At 44.4% G+C, this 18,423-nt stretch overlaps 2 protein-coding genes across 14 annotated transcripts in view; both read right to left on the reverse strand.

The window, feature by feature from the left end:
• Nucleotides 1-427: 427 nt before the first annotated feature.
• Nucleotides 428-8,883, reverse strand: LOC115205618 (eukaryotic translation initiation factor 4E-binding protein 3-like). Its single transcript, XM_029771789.1, has 3 exons — nucleotides 8,398-8,883; nucleotides 5,240-5,413; nucleotides 428-1,034 (listed from the first exon to the last, which is right to left on the reverse strand). The coding sequence occupies exons 1-3, from the start codon at nucleotides 8,528-8,530 to the stop codon at nucleotides 1,006-1,008; spliced, it is 336 nt and encodes a 111-aa protein (XP_029627649.1). The 5' UTR covers nucleotides 8,531-8,883; the 3' UTR covers nucleotides 428-1,005.
• Nucleotides 8,884-16,534: 7,651 nt separating this feature from the next.
• Nucleotides 16,535-18,423, reverse strand: part of LOC115205609 (ankyrin repeat and KH domain-containing protein 1) — a 53,261-nt gene continuing 51,372 nt past the window's right edge. For all 13 annotated transcript variants that reach the window (XM_029771773.1, XM_029771772.1, XM_029771775.1 and 10 more), the window contains exons 37-38: nucleotides 17,315-17,479; nucleotides 16,535-17,231 (exon numbers count right to left, since the gene is read on the reverse strand). In XM_029771773.1, coding sequence (XP_029627633.1) covers nucleotides 17,184-17,231; nucleotides 17,315-17,479 — 213 coding nt within the window. In that variant the 3' untranslated portion in view covers nucleotides 16,535-17,183. The remainder of the gene's footprint in view (nucleotides 17,232-17,314; nucleotides 17,480-18,423) is intronic.

The following is an 18,423-nucleotide window of genomic DNA, read 5'->3' on the forward strand; positions in this document are numbered from 1 at the left end:
GGTTATGCTGTTTCTGATTAGATTAGGCTAATGCTGGAGGGATGGCGCTATAGGGGAGAGACAAACATGTCTGTAGGCTACATACATTAACTGGGTCAGAACATGCTGGGGCAACAGACTAGTAATTAGAACATGCATAAGTTACATACTAGAAGCACAGTCATGGGTGTCTATTTGCATCTGAAAATGAAAGCCAAGCAGCAGTAGCAAGTAGAGCATTTCTTCATTTCAGAACAGCAATCTCAATGACATGTTTGGCCATAAATCCTTTGATTTTTGTGTGTGTATATATATATATATATATATAAGTAAGCAATGACATGGTAAACTTGCTGTACATACACATGGCTTTCTGGCATAGTTTGAAAATAGGAACCACATGAGGAAGCATGAGGCAACAACAATAACATGACAGAACAAGTTGAGGTTTTGTCCTTTTTGTTTATTTATTTTGAACTTTGACACATTTCAGTTCCTCCTCCACAGACAGACGCATGTAGGAGCCTGTCCAACAGTCACCCTGAACCTTTGACCTTTTGCCAGGCTCCAACAGGGTGAAGCCTCATAGGCCCAGCAGCCACTCCAAAATAGAGTGTTATTGTTTTTAGAAAACAACGCAGCAACTCTGCCGTCACAACCAATCCCGTCGTCCCTGTACGTTTAATGTCAAATCTGGAAGATTTCCCTCCTTTAAAAAAAATAAAAAGTACCGTAGACATATGTACAAATCAAAAACTGTCCAACAAAGTTACAAACTTATTGCTTCTTCCAACCCTGCAACCACTGAAGTATTATGCGCTTAATACACAGGTGCTTCATGTCTTTCTAACTCAGGGATTAACATATCTCCTTTCTCTTTTGGGGAGTTTCCTAAAAAAAAGGTTTAAAAAAAGGATGTTGAAGAAGGTGAATATGTGACGCATGCTGGTCGTAAAGGACCAATCAGACGTCAGAACTGAACAGAAGATACAACAGCTCTCTCCACAGGAGGCAACGAGCTACTGCTCAGATGTCCATCTCAAACTGGCTGTCATCTAGAGGGAGAGAGAAGGAGAGGGGAGAGAAAAGAGAGACATTAACGAAACAGTCTTACTTGTATCTGTACACTAAGTCCTAACCACACCCATAATAACAGATTGACTGGGGGGGGGGGGGGGGGAGAGACAGTGTTGTGTTCATGTTTCTTATCAATGTCGTGTTTTGTCAACTCCAGACAGGAGAGACAAATCTCCCAGAGCAGACACAATCCCCTAACCCAATCCACCCGCCTTCCCCTCCCCTCCTCTTAAACCCTCTCTGTCTGGGGGGCAAGTAGAGAGAGAGGGACAGAGAGAAGGGAGAGAGCAGAGAAAGGGGAGAGAGCTAGAGATAGACAGAAAGAGGGGGGTCAGAGAGAAGGGAGAGAGCAGAGAAAGGGGAGAGAGCTAGAGATAGACAGAAAGAGGGGGGGGTCAGAGAGAAGGGAGAGAGCAGAGAAAGGGGAGAGAGCTAGAGATAGACAGAAAGAGGGGGGGTCAGAGAGAAGGGAGAGAGCAGAGAAAGGGGAGAGAGCTAGAGATAGACAGAAAGAGGGGGGTCAGAGAGAAGGGAGAGAGCAGAGAAAGGGGAGAGAGCTAGAGATAGACAGAAAGAGGGGGGTCAGAGAGAAGGGAGAGAGCCGAGAAAGGGGAGAGAGCTAGAGATAGACAGAAAGAGGGGGGTCAGAGAGAAGGGAGAGAGCCGAGAAAGGGGAGAGAGCTAGAGATAGACAGAAAGAGGGGGGGTCAGAGAGAAGGGAGAGAGCAGAGAAAGGGGAGAGAGCTAGAGATAGACAGAAAGAGGGGGGTCAGAGAGAAGGGAGAGAGCAGAGAAAGGGGAGAGAGCTAGAGATAGACAGAAAGAGGGGGGGTCAGAGAGAAGGGAGAGAGCAGAGAAAGGGGAGAGAGCTAGAGATAGACAGAAAGAGGGGGGTCAGAGAGAAGGGAGAGAGCAGAGAAAGGGGAGAGAGCTAGAGATAGACAGAAAGAGGGGGGTCAGAGAGAAGGGAGAGAGCAGAGAAAGGGGAGAGAGCTAGAGATAGACAGAAAGAGGGGGGTCAGAGAGAAGGGAGAGAGCAGAGAAAGGGGAGAGAGCTAGAGATAGACAGAAAGAGGGGGGGTCAGAGAGAAGGGAGAGAGCAGAGAAAGGGGAGAGAGCTAGAGATAGACAGAAAGAGGGGGGTCAGAGAGAAGGGAGAGAGCCGAGAAAGGGGAGAGAGCTAGAGATAGACAGAAAGAGGGGGGTCAGAGAGAAAGAAAGCAATAGAGCATGGTGTGCCTTCTCCACAACAGTCATCTCGTAACCAATAGCAGATGCAGTCAAACCTCTGACCACACCCTCTCTGCTGTTGAAACAACAAGCTCTATTTAACTGGTTATCTAGTGTCCTTGTGCTGGCCTGACCTCAACTATCTCAGCACAGATAACCAACCTGATACTTAATGACACTGTTTGCAACTAGCCTACAGCTCACCATCATAGTACAGTGTGTGTCTTCAACTGCCAAAACAAAACCGTACCCTATGACAACAATAGCCAGCTGATAGTAGAGATATATACAGCCAAGTAACAGATAAGATACACAGAGATAGTTGCAGTTTTGGATAGGAGAACATTATACAATATTCTATGGGCAATTCCACGGTAACGGAATTGCGCCGAGAGTCCGATTTTTCACTTAAAATGTATGCCAAACAAAATCCATTGATTTTAAGTTTAACAAACCATACAACTTTATGCTACTTTTAACAATTTAACACAGAACATTTTACAAAAACACATTTACTGGAAGAACTGTGCAGATGCAAAGTTTGGTAACAGAATTACAGTAAAATCTCTCTCAGTTTGTGTCCACATTTTCCAAAAACTCAACGATTCAACGAAGTCTGCAGAAAAAAATAGGGTGTCAGCTATGACATCAGAGACCGAGTTTGAAAAAAAAATATATTTGGCTTATTGAACTACAGTGAGTGAAGTGGATTTACACCCGGTAACGTAATTGCGGTGCCAAAATCACATCACGGGTCCCTGATCTGTACTACACAGAAATGCCTAATTATGGAAATGAAGGTCATCCTCTTCATGGTGATGGATCCTAAATAGGTACACAAAAAAGGTTGGAATATGCAATATCCACTTTTGCATATTTGGGTATTACTCTACACACTAACTATTATTTTACTTGAGCTCTGCCCCTTAACAAGACCAAATCTGTACTGAACTACACTGCTTTTCTTTACTGAAGTCTACAGAACTATGCACTACTTTACTGTACTCTGCTGTGAGAGCAAAATTATGTTATAATGCTGTAATTGCATCAAATGGTTGTTTTATGCAACAGAATAGAGGGTTCTTAACTCTATTGTGTCTGTGTGAACTGAAAGTCTTTGGGTGATACCACATTCCAGAGCATGAGTTAATGTTTCTGTACTGGGGTACCAGGGGAAGATGACTCCAATATGAGTTGGGGGGCCAGACCATGGGGGGCCAGACCCCTCTCTACACAATGAGGACAGTTTTTAATTATAAGTATATTTCTTACAAATTTGAACCTTGTGACCCATTCCATACTCCTGTTGTTTGTCATGTAGACTGAAGGAGGATGGACTTTGCTATAAAATGCTGTGGCTCAAACCAGCTGGTTGAGTTCTCAGTGATCACCTCCAGGGGTAGTTACCAACCAGCTGGTTGAGTTCTCAGTGATCACCTCCAGGGGTAGTTACCAACCAGCTGGTTGAGTTCTCAGTGATCACCTCCAGGGGTGGTTACCAACCAGCTGGTTGAGTTCTCAGTGATCACCTCCAGGGGTAGTTACCAACCAGCTGGTTGAGTTCTCAGTGATCACCTCCAGGGGTGGTTACCAACCAGCTGGTTGAGTTCTCAGTGATCACCTCCAGGGGTAGTTACCAACCAGCTGGTTGAGTTCTCAGTGATCACCTCCAGGGGTAGTTACCAACCAGCTGGTTGAGTTCTCAGTGATCACCTCCAGGGGTGGTTACCAACCAGCTGGTTGAGTTCTCAGTGATCACCTCCAGGGGTGGTTACCAACCAGCTGGTTGAGTTCTCAGTGATCACCTCCAGGGGTGGTTACCAACCAGCTGGTTGAGTTCTCAGTGATCACCTCCAGGGGTGGTTACCAACCAGCTGGTTGAGTTCTCAGTGATCACCTCCAGGGGTAGTTACCAACCAGCTGGTTGAGTTCTCAGTGATCACCTCCAGGGGTAGTTACCAACCAGCTGGTTGAGTTCTCAGTGATCACCTCCAGGGGTAGTTACCAACCAGCTGGTTGAGTTCTCAGTGATCACCTCCAGGGGTAGTTACCAACCAGCTGGTTGAGTTCTCAGTGATCACCTCCAGGGGTGGTTACCAACCAGCTGGTTGAGTTCTCAGTGATCACCTCCAGGGGTGGTTACCAACCAGCTGGTTGAGTTCTCAGTGATCACCTCCAGGGGTGGTTACCAACCAGCTGGTTGAGTTCTCAGTGATCACCTCCAGGAGTGGTTACCAACCAGCTGGTTGAGTTCTCAGTGATCACCTCCAGGGGTAGTTACCAACCAGCTGGTTGAGTTCTCAGTGATCACCTCCAGGGGTAGTTACCAACCAGCTGGTTGAGTTCTCAGTGATCACCTCCAGGGGTAGTTACCAAACAGCTGGTTGAGTTCTCAGTGATCACCTCCAGGGGTGGTTACCAACCAGCTGGTTGAGTTCTCAGTGATCACCTCCAGGGATAGTTACCAACCAGCTCCATTACTGTACTAATTAAATAATACAGTTTGATTGTTTTGAAGAAATCTAAGTCTCTCCTTTTGATTACAATAATTCCACCACACTGCTGTACAGTCCAAATTTGTGAACCCAACTGTTCTTTGTGACTACTATAATTATTCATTATAACCAAATCTGTTGCAGAAATTCAGTTACCAATTTCTCAAATTCTGTTACCGATTTGGTAACAGAATTAAGTTTTAAATCACTTAATTCATAAAACAAATTTGATATCAGTAAAAACACCATAACTAATGCATAGGTCTACCTTTACTTTCATTATCCTCCCTCATGAGGGAAGTTAGAAAATATCTTGAAGATCTGGGTTTTTGATAACAGGATATCAAGGCACAAGGCAATGTCTCTTAAACTTACTGCAGGCATAAAAAAATATTTATTCTTAACTGACTTGCCTAGTTAAATAAAGGTATGCATGTCTAGTGTGTGTATACTCTTACCTGCCAGGTCCTTCTCCTCCTCCAGCTCCTCTTTGAGTTCCTGTAGTTTGCCCAGAGGGTGCAGAGCAGGCACCGTCACCCCAGGGATCTGGGGCAGGCAGCAGGGGGGGGTACGGGCGATGGGAGAGTTCCGACAGTCCAGAAGGAACTTCCTGTCATAGATTATGCGTGTTCCTGTCAGAGATGGGGGGGGGGGGTCAGTTGACTTGCCAGTGAAGGGAGCTGCACCATGTTGACCAAAGCATTGTGGTAAAACACGTGTAAATGGACTCATGTACAATAAATCTGTTAGAGAGTCTAGTTGTGAAGACAACAACATTAAGTGGTCTATCTAATCTGGTCCTTGAAAACCGGCCATGAAATGTCTAACGTCAAAACAACACAAATACAAGAGAGTAGTAAGTCCCTGACAGGACAGAGGGAGGGATGTATCTGGAAGGAACTGAGAGTCCACCCCTCCCTGGCCTCAGGGTCAAGGCTGCTGGATGCATACCAACACACACACCCTGTTTTTAGCCCAACGAGAGGGAGGATACGAAGGGGTGGTCGGTGGGTTGGCAGTAGTGAGTCAGTTCTAAGAAAGTGTAGCACAGCAACATGTTATCCTAGAACCAGGAAGTGGTGACAGAAGGCAGACCAGAACCAAACACGCATAACTCTGTTGCCTGCACCGTGTAGTACACTTCAGGAGCACTGTGTAGCCTGCACCGTGTAGTACACTTCTGGAGCACTGTGTAGCCTGCACCGTGTAGTACAATTCAGATGTGTGCTGTGGTCACCAGCAGAGTTGCCTCTACATTCTGTTTGCTTAGGTGGGCTGACGAGGCATCCTGTGGTGATGCCCCATTCCTGAGGCTGCCTGGGTGAGGGGAGGTTGAGGCAAACACCTTGGTTGTTCTGGAACCAAATGTCATCTTCTCCCGTAGACTAGTAGGCATATGTAAAGGAAAACCTGACTTGCTACTTCATAAAAAGTGTTGGCATGTCTACAGTAGAGGCTGGTTGGTAAACAACTGGGCTCTGACAGGTTGCTGACAGACTGATGTCATCCCTTAATTGCAACGGAATATTGATAAACAGCCGTTAGATATTATATCATACTGATGAACTGAAGTTTGACCTGAACCACTGTGTACTAGATAAACTCATTAGCAGACTGACAGAACATTTGATAAACAGCCATTAGATGAGAATCATCCAATGTTTTGGTGTCTACTAGTTAAGCCTGCCCTGGACAGGGTTACACAGAGAGGTGCCGTGCAGTATTTAGAATTAGTACAGGCATGCTGCTGTTAAAACTGTTTTGCACTTTAGCAGTTCTATTTCCACACACCCACACACACGCTATAGAAACCTCTGCCAGTTGAGCACCCTGTCATGAACAAAAGGGGAGGGGAAGGAGTGTGTGTGTATGCGCGGAGGGTACATTGGGGCAGGAATTCAGGCAGAATTATGCAGAGAGAGCAGGCCAGCCAGCAACTAAACTATAGTGCCCTGGCCATGAGTTATGCAGAAGAGGCCCAGCTCTGTGGCCAATCTCTTTGTCCACAGGAAACATACCACATCCCATGTAATGCGCCTCATTCTGTTTTGTGGCAATGGGACAACACCATCCCTCATTACAACAGGGAGTGGAGATGTTACATGATTGGCCGAGGGACCGGAAGAGTCTCTCCATATCATGTGCATGCTAGTTGTGCTCACATCAGCAGTTAGTTGCATAAAATGTAATTCTGGTTTTAGAGGCATAATGTCAAACTGTCCTAGACCATCTGTTGTAAGGCATCAATGAAGAATCACCAATAAGCAGTGTAAAGACAGTAACAGCTGTTATAGCCATGTTATAACTACTCCTTAAAGTGCACAACTAAGTTGTTCTGGTCTGGCCATGCCTTCCACAACACACAAGAGTCATGAAGCATCCATAGAGGACCTGAAACACTGCTTTCTGCTCTCCTCAGCTAAATCACACCACTCCCTCCAGGTTCCCTCCCACATGTCCTAACTTCAACCATTCTTAGAAAGGCCTATTTGCTCACCATTTATGCTTCCCAATCCCTCCCCCTTTTTCCTCCCTCGCTCCAAGTCTACCTCTCTCACCCTCTCTCTCTACTTGGCTGGAACACAATGTTCCCTACAGTATTCCTGAAATGCACCAGGGCAGCTGCGGGTCACAGAGGGGATGTCTCCTCCCCCCTCAGCCCTGAATCTGGCCCAGCCCACCCATAGGTCATCGTTTAAGAGGAGCTTGTTGTCCATCGGTATTTTTCCGCTTCAGAACTTTGCACGGGCCAAATTTGACAACCATAACTCCCATCACTATGGCTACTTCGCTTACATAATGTGCCATGGTTTTCTGATATGTTGCAGATCCCAACGAACAAAACATGTCTCTAAGCTAAAGCTACATTTGGCCCAGTCAAATTTAATTGGGAATTGGTTCCCAACATAGCACCTTAAATGAGTGTTGTTGTGAATGGGAATCGCAGCAGCCAGCTCTCTGGTAAGCGAGTTGCACAGGTCTGAGCTGTGTGTAATAAACAGACAGTACCGAATCCGACCACCAGACTGCTATGCACAGACTGCACGTAAGCAGCCATGAGGTTGAACCAATGGGCTTGAACAAGTAAACCTTGTTTTTTTCCCCCCACATCACTGAAAAATGCATTTTTTATTTTCATCTGTCAATAAGAATAAAGCTTTTCCAGTAAAGGAAGAGTGACCGCTGTATTAAAAAGACTGGAGGCAATAATATGAATGAAGTTGCATTTAAAATATCACATAGCATGCATAGACAATTTCCAACAAACACAGTACAGTATGCTACAAGTCAAACAGAAAGATGGCTAGACTAGTTTCAGCCAGCTAACAAGCGCGTGGCACTCATTTTGCACGACCAAAATAAACAGTCACGAGACAGGGTTGAGTACGTTGAGTGGTTACAAGATTTGGGTAAGTAAATGTACCTTTCAAAACAGCTATACATAACCTTCCACAAGTAGCTAGCTAGTTTAGTTCCCCTTTTCCCACAACACAACGTTGGTTTTCTAGCTGTCATTTCTTTTTGCTGGCTAAAGTTAGCTAAATGATCTCTGGTACAAAACGTGTTGTACGTGGTTGATCATAACCAAGCAAAGCATCCGGTTCCGTGCTCTTACCCCCGGGCGTTGTGGAGAAGAGAGTACCCCCGGGAGTCTGACTGTAGCAGTCTGGGAGCTGAGACCAGTCTTTCAGGGTGAGAACCCGGGTAGGGATTGGGCAACTCTTCGCCTGCTGAGCGTTGGTTGTCATCCTCACTTTGTTTGGGTTCTTCTGATCAACCGCAGAAAGATGCTTCGTGTGAAGATCGGCTGATCTTACAAATTCAATTGTTTACCAAAAAAGAAAATCTCCAAGTAATTTGCTAACAAGATCCACAACAATTAAAACTTAGCTAACATTTGCTAACAAAATAAAACAGACGGAATCGAGTGCAGTTCAGGGCTGAAATAAAACAGACGGAATCGAGTGCAGTTCAGGGCTGAAATAAAACAGACGGAATCGAGTGCAGTTCAGGGCGAACGGTTTTGTTGCCAGAGAAGTATGGCTGTCAGGTCAGCAACCACCGCAGCTGGAGAGAACGAACTGGGAGATGTTGAACATGTTCGCGTGTATTTAATAACTACCAGGGTGACTCTGGTCATGTGACGTGTTGTGATTGCAAGAACATGATCTCCACGACGACGGGCGACTGGCTCGTCAATCACATAGTAGCTCCGCCTGTGAAGGGTGGATCACAGTGTAGGGCTGTCCAACACGGAGTGAGATGATACTTTTCATCCACAGATAATCCACTGGGTCTAATCTGAAGCGATGGTGTAGACAAGTCCCAATTTGTTTTACTTGACAACAATGGCAAAGTAAAAATACATTATTCAGCAGAAACAACACCAAGAATGAACTGACCTACATCAACTCACCACATTCTGATAATGTACCTACCAGAATATCACATCACTGTGTATTGATGCCACTCTGAACAACATATTCCCATGTACATGTGATCTGATTAACAATATGTACACAGGCTGGCTATATTGTACATTCACGCCTGCACAATAAACTTCTCACCCCAGCGAGATAAAGATATTTAATTGGTATACAGTATTTATTGATTGTTTTACAATACATGTCATGGGAACAGGAAATGTGCTACTGTTTGACAGAGGTCTTCTGACCCATTGAACAGAACGTTCATCATAACTCACAGTCCGCCGACAAGGAAACACTGCCTGACGAAGTTTCACCCCAAACTGTTAACTAATGTGCACACGGTTCCCGAAAAGGTGAACTAACACACGAGCTGGCATGCCTCACATCCTCCTTGTTGCCTCAGGCATACATCAATCTGTCTGTGATTTGGCGGCGAGCTCCTCCCAGGCTCCCACAGCATCAGATCATGTGTTCATCACGGAGAAGGAAACCCCAGGTAGTTCGTTTCTCCAGACGTGAGCAGCTAGTTCCTCTAGTGGGACGCGACTACACGATGCCAGAGAGGAAGAGGCAAAGCGTGAGGCTCCACTCGAGAATACAGCGATAAAAACGGACTAAATAGGGACTGTTTGTATGGCGGTCTATGAGTATCGGATGTAGTCAACAAAAAATGTGATTAGATGCTAATTTGCTGATGTTTCGTAACGTTTAGGTTGTTACCAATGTATTGATATAAGTGGACGCATATGGCAACTTTTCCGGAGTTGTGTCTGTTGTTCACGCACACACACCTATCTGCCCTCTCATTGGCTAGAATGTTCCGAGCTGATCTGACCTGTCTTTATGACGATGGGTGGTGGTGACAGAAGGGGAGGCTTCCTATGCTCTGATCTGACCTGTCTTTAAGACGATGGGTGGTGGTGACAGAAGGGGAGGCTTCCTATGCTCTGATCTGACCTGTCTTTAAGACGATGGGTGGTGGTGACAGAAGGGGAGGCTTCCTATGCTCTGACCTGACCTGTCTTTAAGACGATGGGTGGTGGTGACAGAAGGGGAGGCTTCCTATGCTCTGATCTGACCTGTCTTTAAGACGATGGGTGGTGGTGACAGAAGGGGAGGCTTCCTATGCTCTGACCTGACCTGTCTTTAAGACGATGGGTGGTGGTGACAGAAGGGGAGGCTTCCTATGCTCTGATCTGACCTGTCTTTAAGACGATGGGTGGTGGTGACAGAAGGGGAGGCTTCCTATGCTCTGATCTGACATCTTACATTACCCGAATAGCTATTTTAAGTATCAGCTAGACACATATGTTATAGCAATTTGTCAGTCGATGACGTGGCCTGCCATAGCTGTGGGACCCGCCATTTCCAATGTTAGTTGCAACTAGGAAACTCGAAAATGTTTAACTTGCTAACTGGTTGTAATTACACATTTCACTGGCTCTATAAAATGTGAAGCATCTGCTTGCTGTTTCCACTCACTAGTGAGAGGAAGCCCATTGGCCGGCAGGGGGAGAAGATGGATGTTGGCCGACATTCTGCACTTTTTCTCATCAATGAAACATTACAGTCTGTGCCGAACAGAGTGGACAAAGTTTTGTAGACTTTACTCTTTGCCAAAGTTTAAAATTGCAGTTGTTTAGAAGGAGTTCTGTAACGGAAATAATAATAAGCAAATGTATCGAGAACGCGCCAATAGGATCTCGCTAGCTCTGCCTGTTTTGCCCACAGGCAGTGGTCTATCTTAGTTATAAAAACGTATAATACACGTCTTACCATTAAGCAAGTCGGAAAAATGTCAGTTTCCTTCTCCCGACCAGTACGTGAACGCGGCATTAACTAGCACCTGTATTCCGCTTCGCAGGCATGCTAGGTATCAACAGCCAGTGGTTTCATTCCAAACACTTAAAACAGTCATGTTTTTGTTTGGTTAGCTTTTGGAAATTGTAAAAATAAAAACATTTCCTTCCTCAGAAGTTCCCGCTAGGCATGCTAACGTTAGCTAATTCATTTGCTAGCTATCATACAGTAGGCGTATATTAATAATGATATAGTTATATAAGTAGACATGCACTCCTAATTGACTGTAGCGCATACAGCACCCACAAGCTGCCTGTGGCTGAAAACACAGTCACCGCGGGTTGAACGAGTGACACATTTCCAGGCAAGGGCGGTCCATTTAAAAACCTTTCCTTCCCCCCTCACCCTGCAAGTGTATACTCGTCACACGTCATGAAACGTCATCAGAAGTGTCCACTTCATTTGAGGACTGAGGGGATAGAGTGTATTTTAAGTGTTTGGAATGCAGACATAGTCTTCAATTGATACATACTGTAAGGCGGAAGCAACCGACTGTAGACGAAAGTCGAGGAGTGTGTTCGGGGCAGGTGCATCTGCGACAGCCGAAAATCGGACACTAACATGCTGACTAGACCCGGCACGCCATTATGCGCCTGTTGATTTTGTGCATCCACACCAGATGCGCATGTTGAAATAACAAAACAAGTTCTGAACCAACTATATTCATTTGGGACAGGTCGAAAACCATGAAACATTCATGGCCATTTAGCTTGCTTGCTGTTGCTAGTTAAATTGCCAAAGGATATAAACATTGGTTTATTTTACCTGAAATGCAAAATCCTCTAATCTGACAATTAATCCACAGATAAAGGGGTAAACCGAGTCAGTTTCTAGTCTCCCATTTGGTCTTCTTCGGACAATATTGCAGTTTGCAACCAACTTTAAGGTGCATTTGTAGCGGGTCTCTTATGCACCACAGGAGAACCCAGAATTGAAGAGCGACACCACGGCTGTCTTTAAGGCTTTTATGTTGATCTGCAATAGTATTATGAAAAGACAGGACAGGAACACATCAGTCTCCAATGCAACGCCTGACAAGTTGTTCTTTCTCTCTCAGTGTTTTCTCAGACTCTCACAATCACACTCATACATAAAGCCATAATGTATAGTATAAAATAATAACCAGTCCTTAATACAAAGAATGTATAATCTTAATTCTTAGACAATAGAACCATACCTGCAATAGTATTATGAAAAGACAGGACAGGAACACATCAGTCTCCAATGCAATGTTCTACACAGGAGCATGAAGAAAGGTAAAACACATATCCTGTCTCACATCCCCAATACATTGCTAGATACTTTCAGTGTTGATAGTAGCAAAATACAACAACTCATGTACAAAACCACTGCAACACAAACAAGTTACAACGTAAAATCGCCTTAGAGGGCAAAAACTACATCCCCCATAATGCACCACCATCACTAGTCGGCAGCTCAACTAGCCTTCTGCATCACAGAAAGTCATGCTAGCTAGCAACACTTTTAGCACTCTGTAACTATATTAATAACAACAATAAAACTCTGAAAGTTACGTGTTTCGATAGTCTCACATCCCCTTATAACAATATCTACAGCATTAACCTTGGGACGTTTTATTTATTTCACGTTACGGACTTCTACAAAGGAGTAATCTGCAACCCGTACCTTTCTCTCTCAGTGTTTTCTCAGACTGAGGAGAGCGGGAGCTAAGGGTAGTACCAGGGTGTTAGTAGGTGACGTAAGCACCCAGATAAAATAAAATACATTTAATGAAACAAAACCTGAAGATGTTAACATCATTCAGCTACTGTAGCTGCCTACCTAACATCAACAGGCATCACCAGTAGCGCAACAATTAAAATTAGAAACCAAAAGTAAAGTTCCTGGCGATCTGACTCCCCCCTTCTGTCTGAACTTGGAATATTCCTGTTCGCGGGCTTTGGCCACTGACCCTCAACCTGATTGTTCTGTTCTGCGTTGTGTACTATTCTAATAATTTGAAGTTTGCTGGAATAACCATTTTAACTCTACTACACATTACCACAACTAACTTGACTGGAGTGTGGACCTCAGTTCATCTTTCAATCATCTTCCAACAGCAAGGCTCAGATCAACATGGCAATGTTGCCATTGTTTATTAAAATCTGCATTGACCCTTCAATTTTATTTTTGCACTACACACACTGCTGCTATGCTGTTTATCAATTATCCTGATGCCTAGTCACTTCACACCTATACATGTCTACCCGTACCACTCCAGTATCCCTGCGCATTGTAAATATGGTATTGGCACTGACCCTGCATATAGCTTAATTACTTTCTCGTGTTATGTGTTTTAGTTCTACTTGACTTGTTTTTTTTATAGTACTGCTGATATTGACTACTGCGTGGTTGGGAAAGGAATTTCACTGTACTTGTGCATGTGACAAAAACTTGTAAGTCTTTGTCGAAATAAACCTCCATATCTTGCACGCACACACACAAATCCTATGTACATTATATACTCCAGTAGTGAGTGCGCCTCAATCGCATTCATCTGTATTACTCCACCATATACATGAACCTGGCAAAGTTGGTTCCTGTTTCAGTCACATCTTTGGTCATGTTCACGTGGGTCAAACAAAAACACCCTAATGATTGGTTGACAGCTTCCCACAATGCAGTGATGGCTGCAGGATGAAGTTGGTAAAGTGTCTCTGCAGAAACTTCCAGTCGACTGCAGACAAAACTTCATGACATTTGATAACATGATTATTGTAAATGTCATGTGGTCAGACACTTTTTTTACCCCATAATGCAACACCTAACAAGCTACTTCAACCATAAACTAAAAAGTACAGCTATCATGCTCGTAAACAAATGAAAGTGTTCAAAAACTATATTAAGATAGTTAAATGCAAAAAAAACAATAGCTGCCAAAATGCTGTTAGGTCATTTCCTTAGTAGGTGAGTTTGTCTTGTGGTTCCGTGTGGCTCAGTTGGTAGAGCATGGTGTTTGCAACACCAGGGTTGTGAGTTCGATTCCCACGGGGGACCAGTACGGGGGAAAAAATGTATGAAACGTATGCATTCACTACTGTAAGTCGCTCTGGATAAGAGCGTCTGCTAAAATGACTAAAAATGTAAAACAATTGTGCACAAGTACAGTGAAGTGCCTTTCTTGCAAGCTCTCCCAACAATGCAGTAATCAATATCAGTACTACTATACAACTAAAACACACCAGAAATAAAAACATGAGAAAGTAAGTAAGCTACAGTGCATTTGGAAAGTATTCAGACCCCTTCCCTTTTTTCCACATTATTTTTACGTTAGCCTCATTCTAAAATTGATACAATTATTTGTATCCCCTCAATCTACACACACTACCCCATAATGACAAAGCGAAAACAGGTTTAGACATTTTTGCAAATAAAAAAAACAAATACCTTATTTACATAAGTATTCAGACCCTTTGCTATGAGACTCGAAATTGAGCTCAGGTGCATCCTGTTTCCATTTATCATTCTTGAGGTTTCTTCAAATTGATTGTGGAGTCCACCTGTGGTAAATTCAATTGATTGGACATGATTTGGAAAGGCACACACTTGTCTATATAAGGTCCCACAGTTGACAGTGCATGTCAGACCAAAAACCAAGCCATGAGGTCGAAGAAATTGTCCGTAGAGCTCCAAGACAGGATTGTGTCGAGGCACAGATCTGGGGAAGGGTACCAAAAAATTGTCTGCAGCATTGAAAGTCCAAGAACACAGTGGCCTCCATCATTCTTAAATTGAGAAGTTTGGAACCACCAAGACTCTTCCTAGAGCTGGCCGCCCGGCCAATCTGAGCAATCAAGGGAAGAGGGCCTAGGTCACGGAGGTGACCAAGAACCAGATGGTCACTCTGACAGAGCTCCAGAGTTCTTCTGTGGAGATGGGAAAACCTTCCAGAAGGACAACCATCTCTGCAGCACTCTGAAGAAACAAGATTCTCTAGTCTGATGAAACCAAGATTGAACTCGATGGCCTGAATGCCAGCGTCACATCTGGAGGAAACATCAAGCTGTGGGGATGATTTTCAGTGCCAGGGACTGGGCGACTAGTCAGGATCGAAGGACAGATGAACGGAGCAAAGTACAGAGATCCTTGATGAAAACCTGCTCCAGCATGCTCAGGACCTCAGACTGGGGTGAAGATTCACCTTCAACAGGACAACCACCCTAAGCACACAGCCAAAACAACGCAGGAGTGGCTTCGGGACAAGTCTCTGAATGTCCTTGAGTGGCCCAGCCAGAGCCTGGACTTGAACCTGTCTCTGAACATCTCTGGAGAGACCTGAAAATAGATGTGTAGCAACTCTCCCCATCGAACATGACAGAGCTTGAGAGGATCTGCAGAGAAGAGTGGGAGAAACTTCACAAATACAGGTGTGCCAAGCTTGTAGCGTCATACCCAAGAAGACTCAAGGCTGTAATCGCTGCTAAAGGTGCTTCAACAAAGTACTGAGGAAAGGGTCTGAATACTTATGTAAATGTAATCAGTTTTTAATTTAATAAATGTGCCTCCATTTCTAAAAAAACTGTTTTTCCTTTGTCATTATGGTGGTAGCGTGTGTAGATTGAGGAAAACAAACAATTTAATCCATTTTAGAATAAGGCTCTAATGTAACAAAATGTGGAAAAAGTCAAGGGGTCTGAATACTTTCCAAATGCACTGTATAGGGGGAAGGTGAGTAGGTATCAGGATATATATGATAAACAGAACATCAGTAGCATTTATGATGATTGTGTAGTCAGTATGAACGTGTGTGTGTGAGCAAATTGTGTCAGTGTGAGTGTGCATAAAGTCTGCAAAAATACAGAGTCAATGCAGAGTCTAACAATTTTCCCGGCCTTCCTTTCAAACTGCCTGATAGAGGTCCTGGATGGCAGGGAGCTCGGCCACAGTGATGTACTGGGCTGCACGCACCACCCTCTGTAGCGCCATGTGATCGAGGGTGGTGCAGTTGCCATAACAAGTGGTGATGCAGCCAGTCAAGATGCTCAATGGTGCATCTGTATAACTTTTTGAGGATTTGAGGGCCAATGCCAAATCTTTTCAACCTCCTGAGGGGGGAAGAGACGCCATCACGCCTTCTTCAGGACTGTGTCTGTGAACCATTTTAAGTCCTTAGTGATTTGGACACCGATGTGGGAGAAGTCAGAGCTCAGGTATGATAGATGCGTTTCCCACTAGTAATCACCAGTTGGAGGGGCGTTCAAGTGGATTTTTCCCAGTCATATGTGGTAAATACCACCTTCCCACTTGATTATGAACTTGATTAGCTGTCAATGTTAATATTTATTAAATCTATCGCGTCGGAGCCATGAGTTGTGTGCAGATGTTATTTTCTAAGATGACAATATATAAATACATTGTTGTCACTAGTCAAACATGCTATTCATTTTTGTGAAATGAAAACAAAGCCCTACCTACACCAACAAAAAGATACACGGCCACAAGTACATATCAATATGTTTATTGAATATTAAGGTAAATATTTCACATTAATACAGGCTGCGTAAAGTAGAGCCACTATACGACGTGAAATGTACTCTCAATTTAACCCTTTTTAGTATGTAAACATTATACATGTATTTACCACTAAAAGGTATTCTGATTTCTTTCCCTCTCTCTGCCTCTGTTTAGGTAATCATCATCCTCTAGATGTTGGTTGAGTATCATTAGCTCCGTCGTCATCCCCTTCATCAGGTCTCCCCGAGGAGAGCGACAACTCTGCACGTGGGTCAAAGTCCTACATCTATGCTACACAGAGCATGGAGCCTGTTGGACAGGCTGTCACCATCAATTTGGTTGTTCATCAGACATCAACAGTACTTGAATTAGGGCCCAGAATTTTCCCTGCCGACCCCACCACCATAACAGCCCTCGCTCAAATTGTAGTATATTTCTTATTTTGAGTTAGGCACATTAAAGAACGGTGTCAAGATAATTTCTCTCCAATTCTTCAAACTCTGCTTTGCTCTCCGTTCTCTACTAAAGTTAACATGTTATACAAGTCTGTTCGTTTTTGTTGTCAGTTGGAAATTAAATTCATGTTTGTGGTGTGTGTGATGTGGGTGTGTGTTTGATTGCTGTCGATGCCGGCCGGCTAGTTGACGTGGTTCAGGTGCACATGAGGCCAGGTCCCAGGCCACACCTGAACGAGAGGAAGAGAGGTGAAATTTCATTATCAAAGAACTGTGTGTGTGTGTGTGTGTGTGTGTGTGGAAAAAGTCTCACCTGCTGTGGGTCGGTGTTATCTGCGTTGTTGGGGACCACCTTGATGATAGGGCTCCATGCAGGGTCGGCAGCGTGCAGCCCGTTGAACATGGCCCCCCCTGGACCCTCTCCCATAGGGGGGTTGGGGGGCAGCATGGTCCCTCCATACATCGACATGGCCATACCCTGGTGTATAATGACAACAAGGTTATTATACACATCACAACCAGGTCCACTAACTACAGTATATTAACATGGTCCCACCCTGGAGACAACCAGGTCCACTAACTACAGTATATTAACATGGTCCCACCCTGGAGACAACCAGGTCCACTAACTACAGTATATTAACATGGTCCCACCCTGGAGACAACCAGGCCCACTAACTACAGTATATTAACATGGTCCCACCCTGGAGACAACCAGGCCCACTAACTACAGTATATTAACATGGTCCCACCCTGGAGACAACCAGGTCCACTAACTACAGTATATTAACATGGTCCCACCCTGGAGACAACCAGGTCCACTAACTACAGTATATTAACATGGTCCCACCCTGGAGACAACCAGGTCCACTAACTACAGTATATTAACATGGTCCCCCCCTGGAGACAACCAGGTCCACTAACTACAGTATATTAACATGGTCCCACCCTGGAGACAACCAGGTCCACTAACTACAGTATATTAACATGGTCCTACCCTGGAGACAACCAGGTCCACTAACTACAGTATATTAACATGGTCCCACCCTGGAGACAACCAGGTCCACTAACTACAGTATATTAACATGGTCCTACCCTGGAGACAACCAGGTCCACTAACTACAGTATATTAACATGGTCCCACCCTGGAGACAACCAGGTCCACTAACTACAGTATATTAACATGGTCCCACCCTGGAGACAACCAGGTCCACTAACTACAGTATATTAACATGGTCCCACCCTGGAGACAACCAGGTCCACTAACTACAGTATATTAACATGGTCCCACCCTGGAGACAACCAGGTCCACTAACTACAGTATATTAACATGGTCCCACCCTGGAGACAACCAGGTCCACTAACTACAGTATATTAACATGGTCCCACCCTGGAGACAACCAGGTCCACTAACTACAGTAT

This window comes from Salmo trutta, chromosome 13 (assembly GCF_901001165.1).
Source record: "Salmo trutta chromosome 13, fSalTru1.1, whole genome shotgun sequence".
In the NCBI taxonomy this organism is placed as follows: Eukaryota; Metazoa; Chordata; class Actinopteri; order Salmoniformes; family Salmonidae; genus Salmo; species Salmo trutta.

Excerpts from the sequence above, each read along its gene's own strand:
- LOC115205618 (XM_029771789.1), bottom strand. The coding sequence starts at position 8,530 with ATGACAACCAACGCTCAGCAGGCGAAGAGTTGCCCAATCCCTACCCGG. Across the intron at positions 5,414-8,397 it reads CTTCTCCACAACGCCCGGGG|GAACACGCATAATCTATGAC; the intron begins GTAAGAGCACGG and ends CATCTCTGACAG. Across the intron at positions 1,035-5,239 it reads GGAGGAGAAGGACCTGGCAG|ATGACAGCCAGTTTGAGATG; the intron begins GTAAGAGTATAC and ends CTCTCCCTCTAG.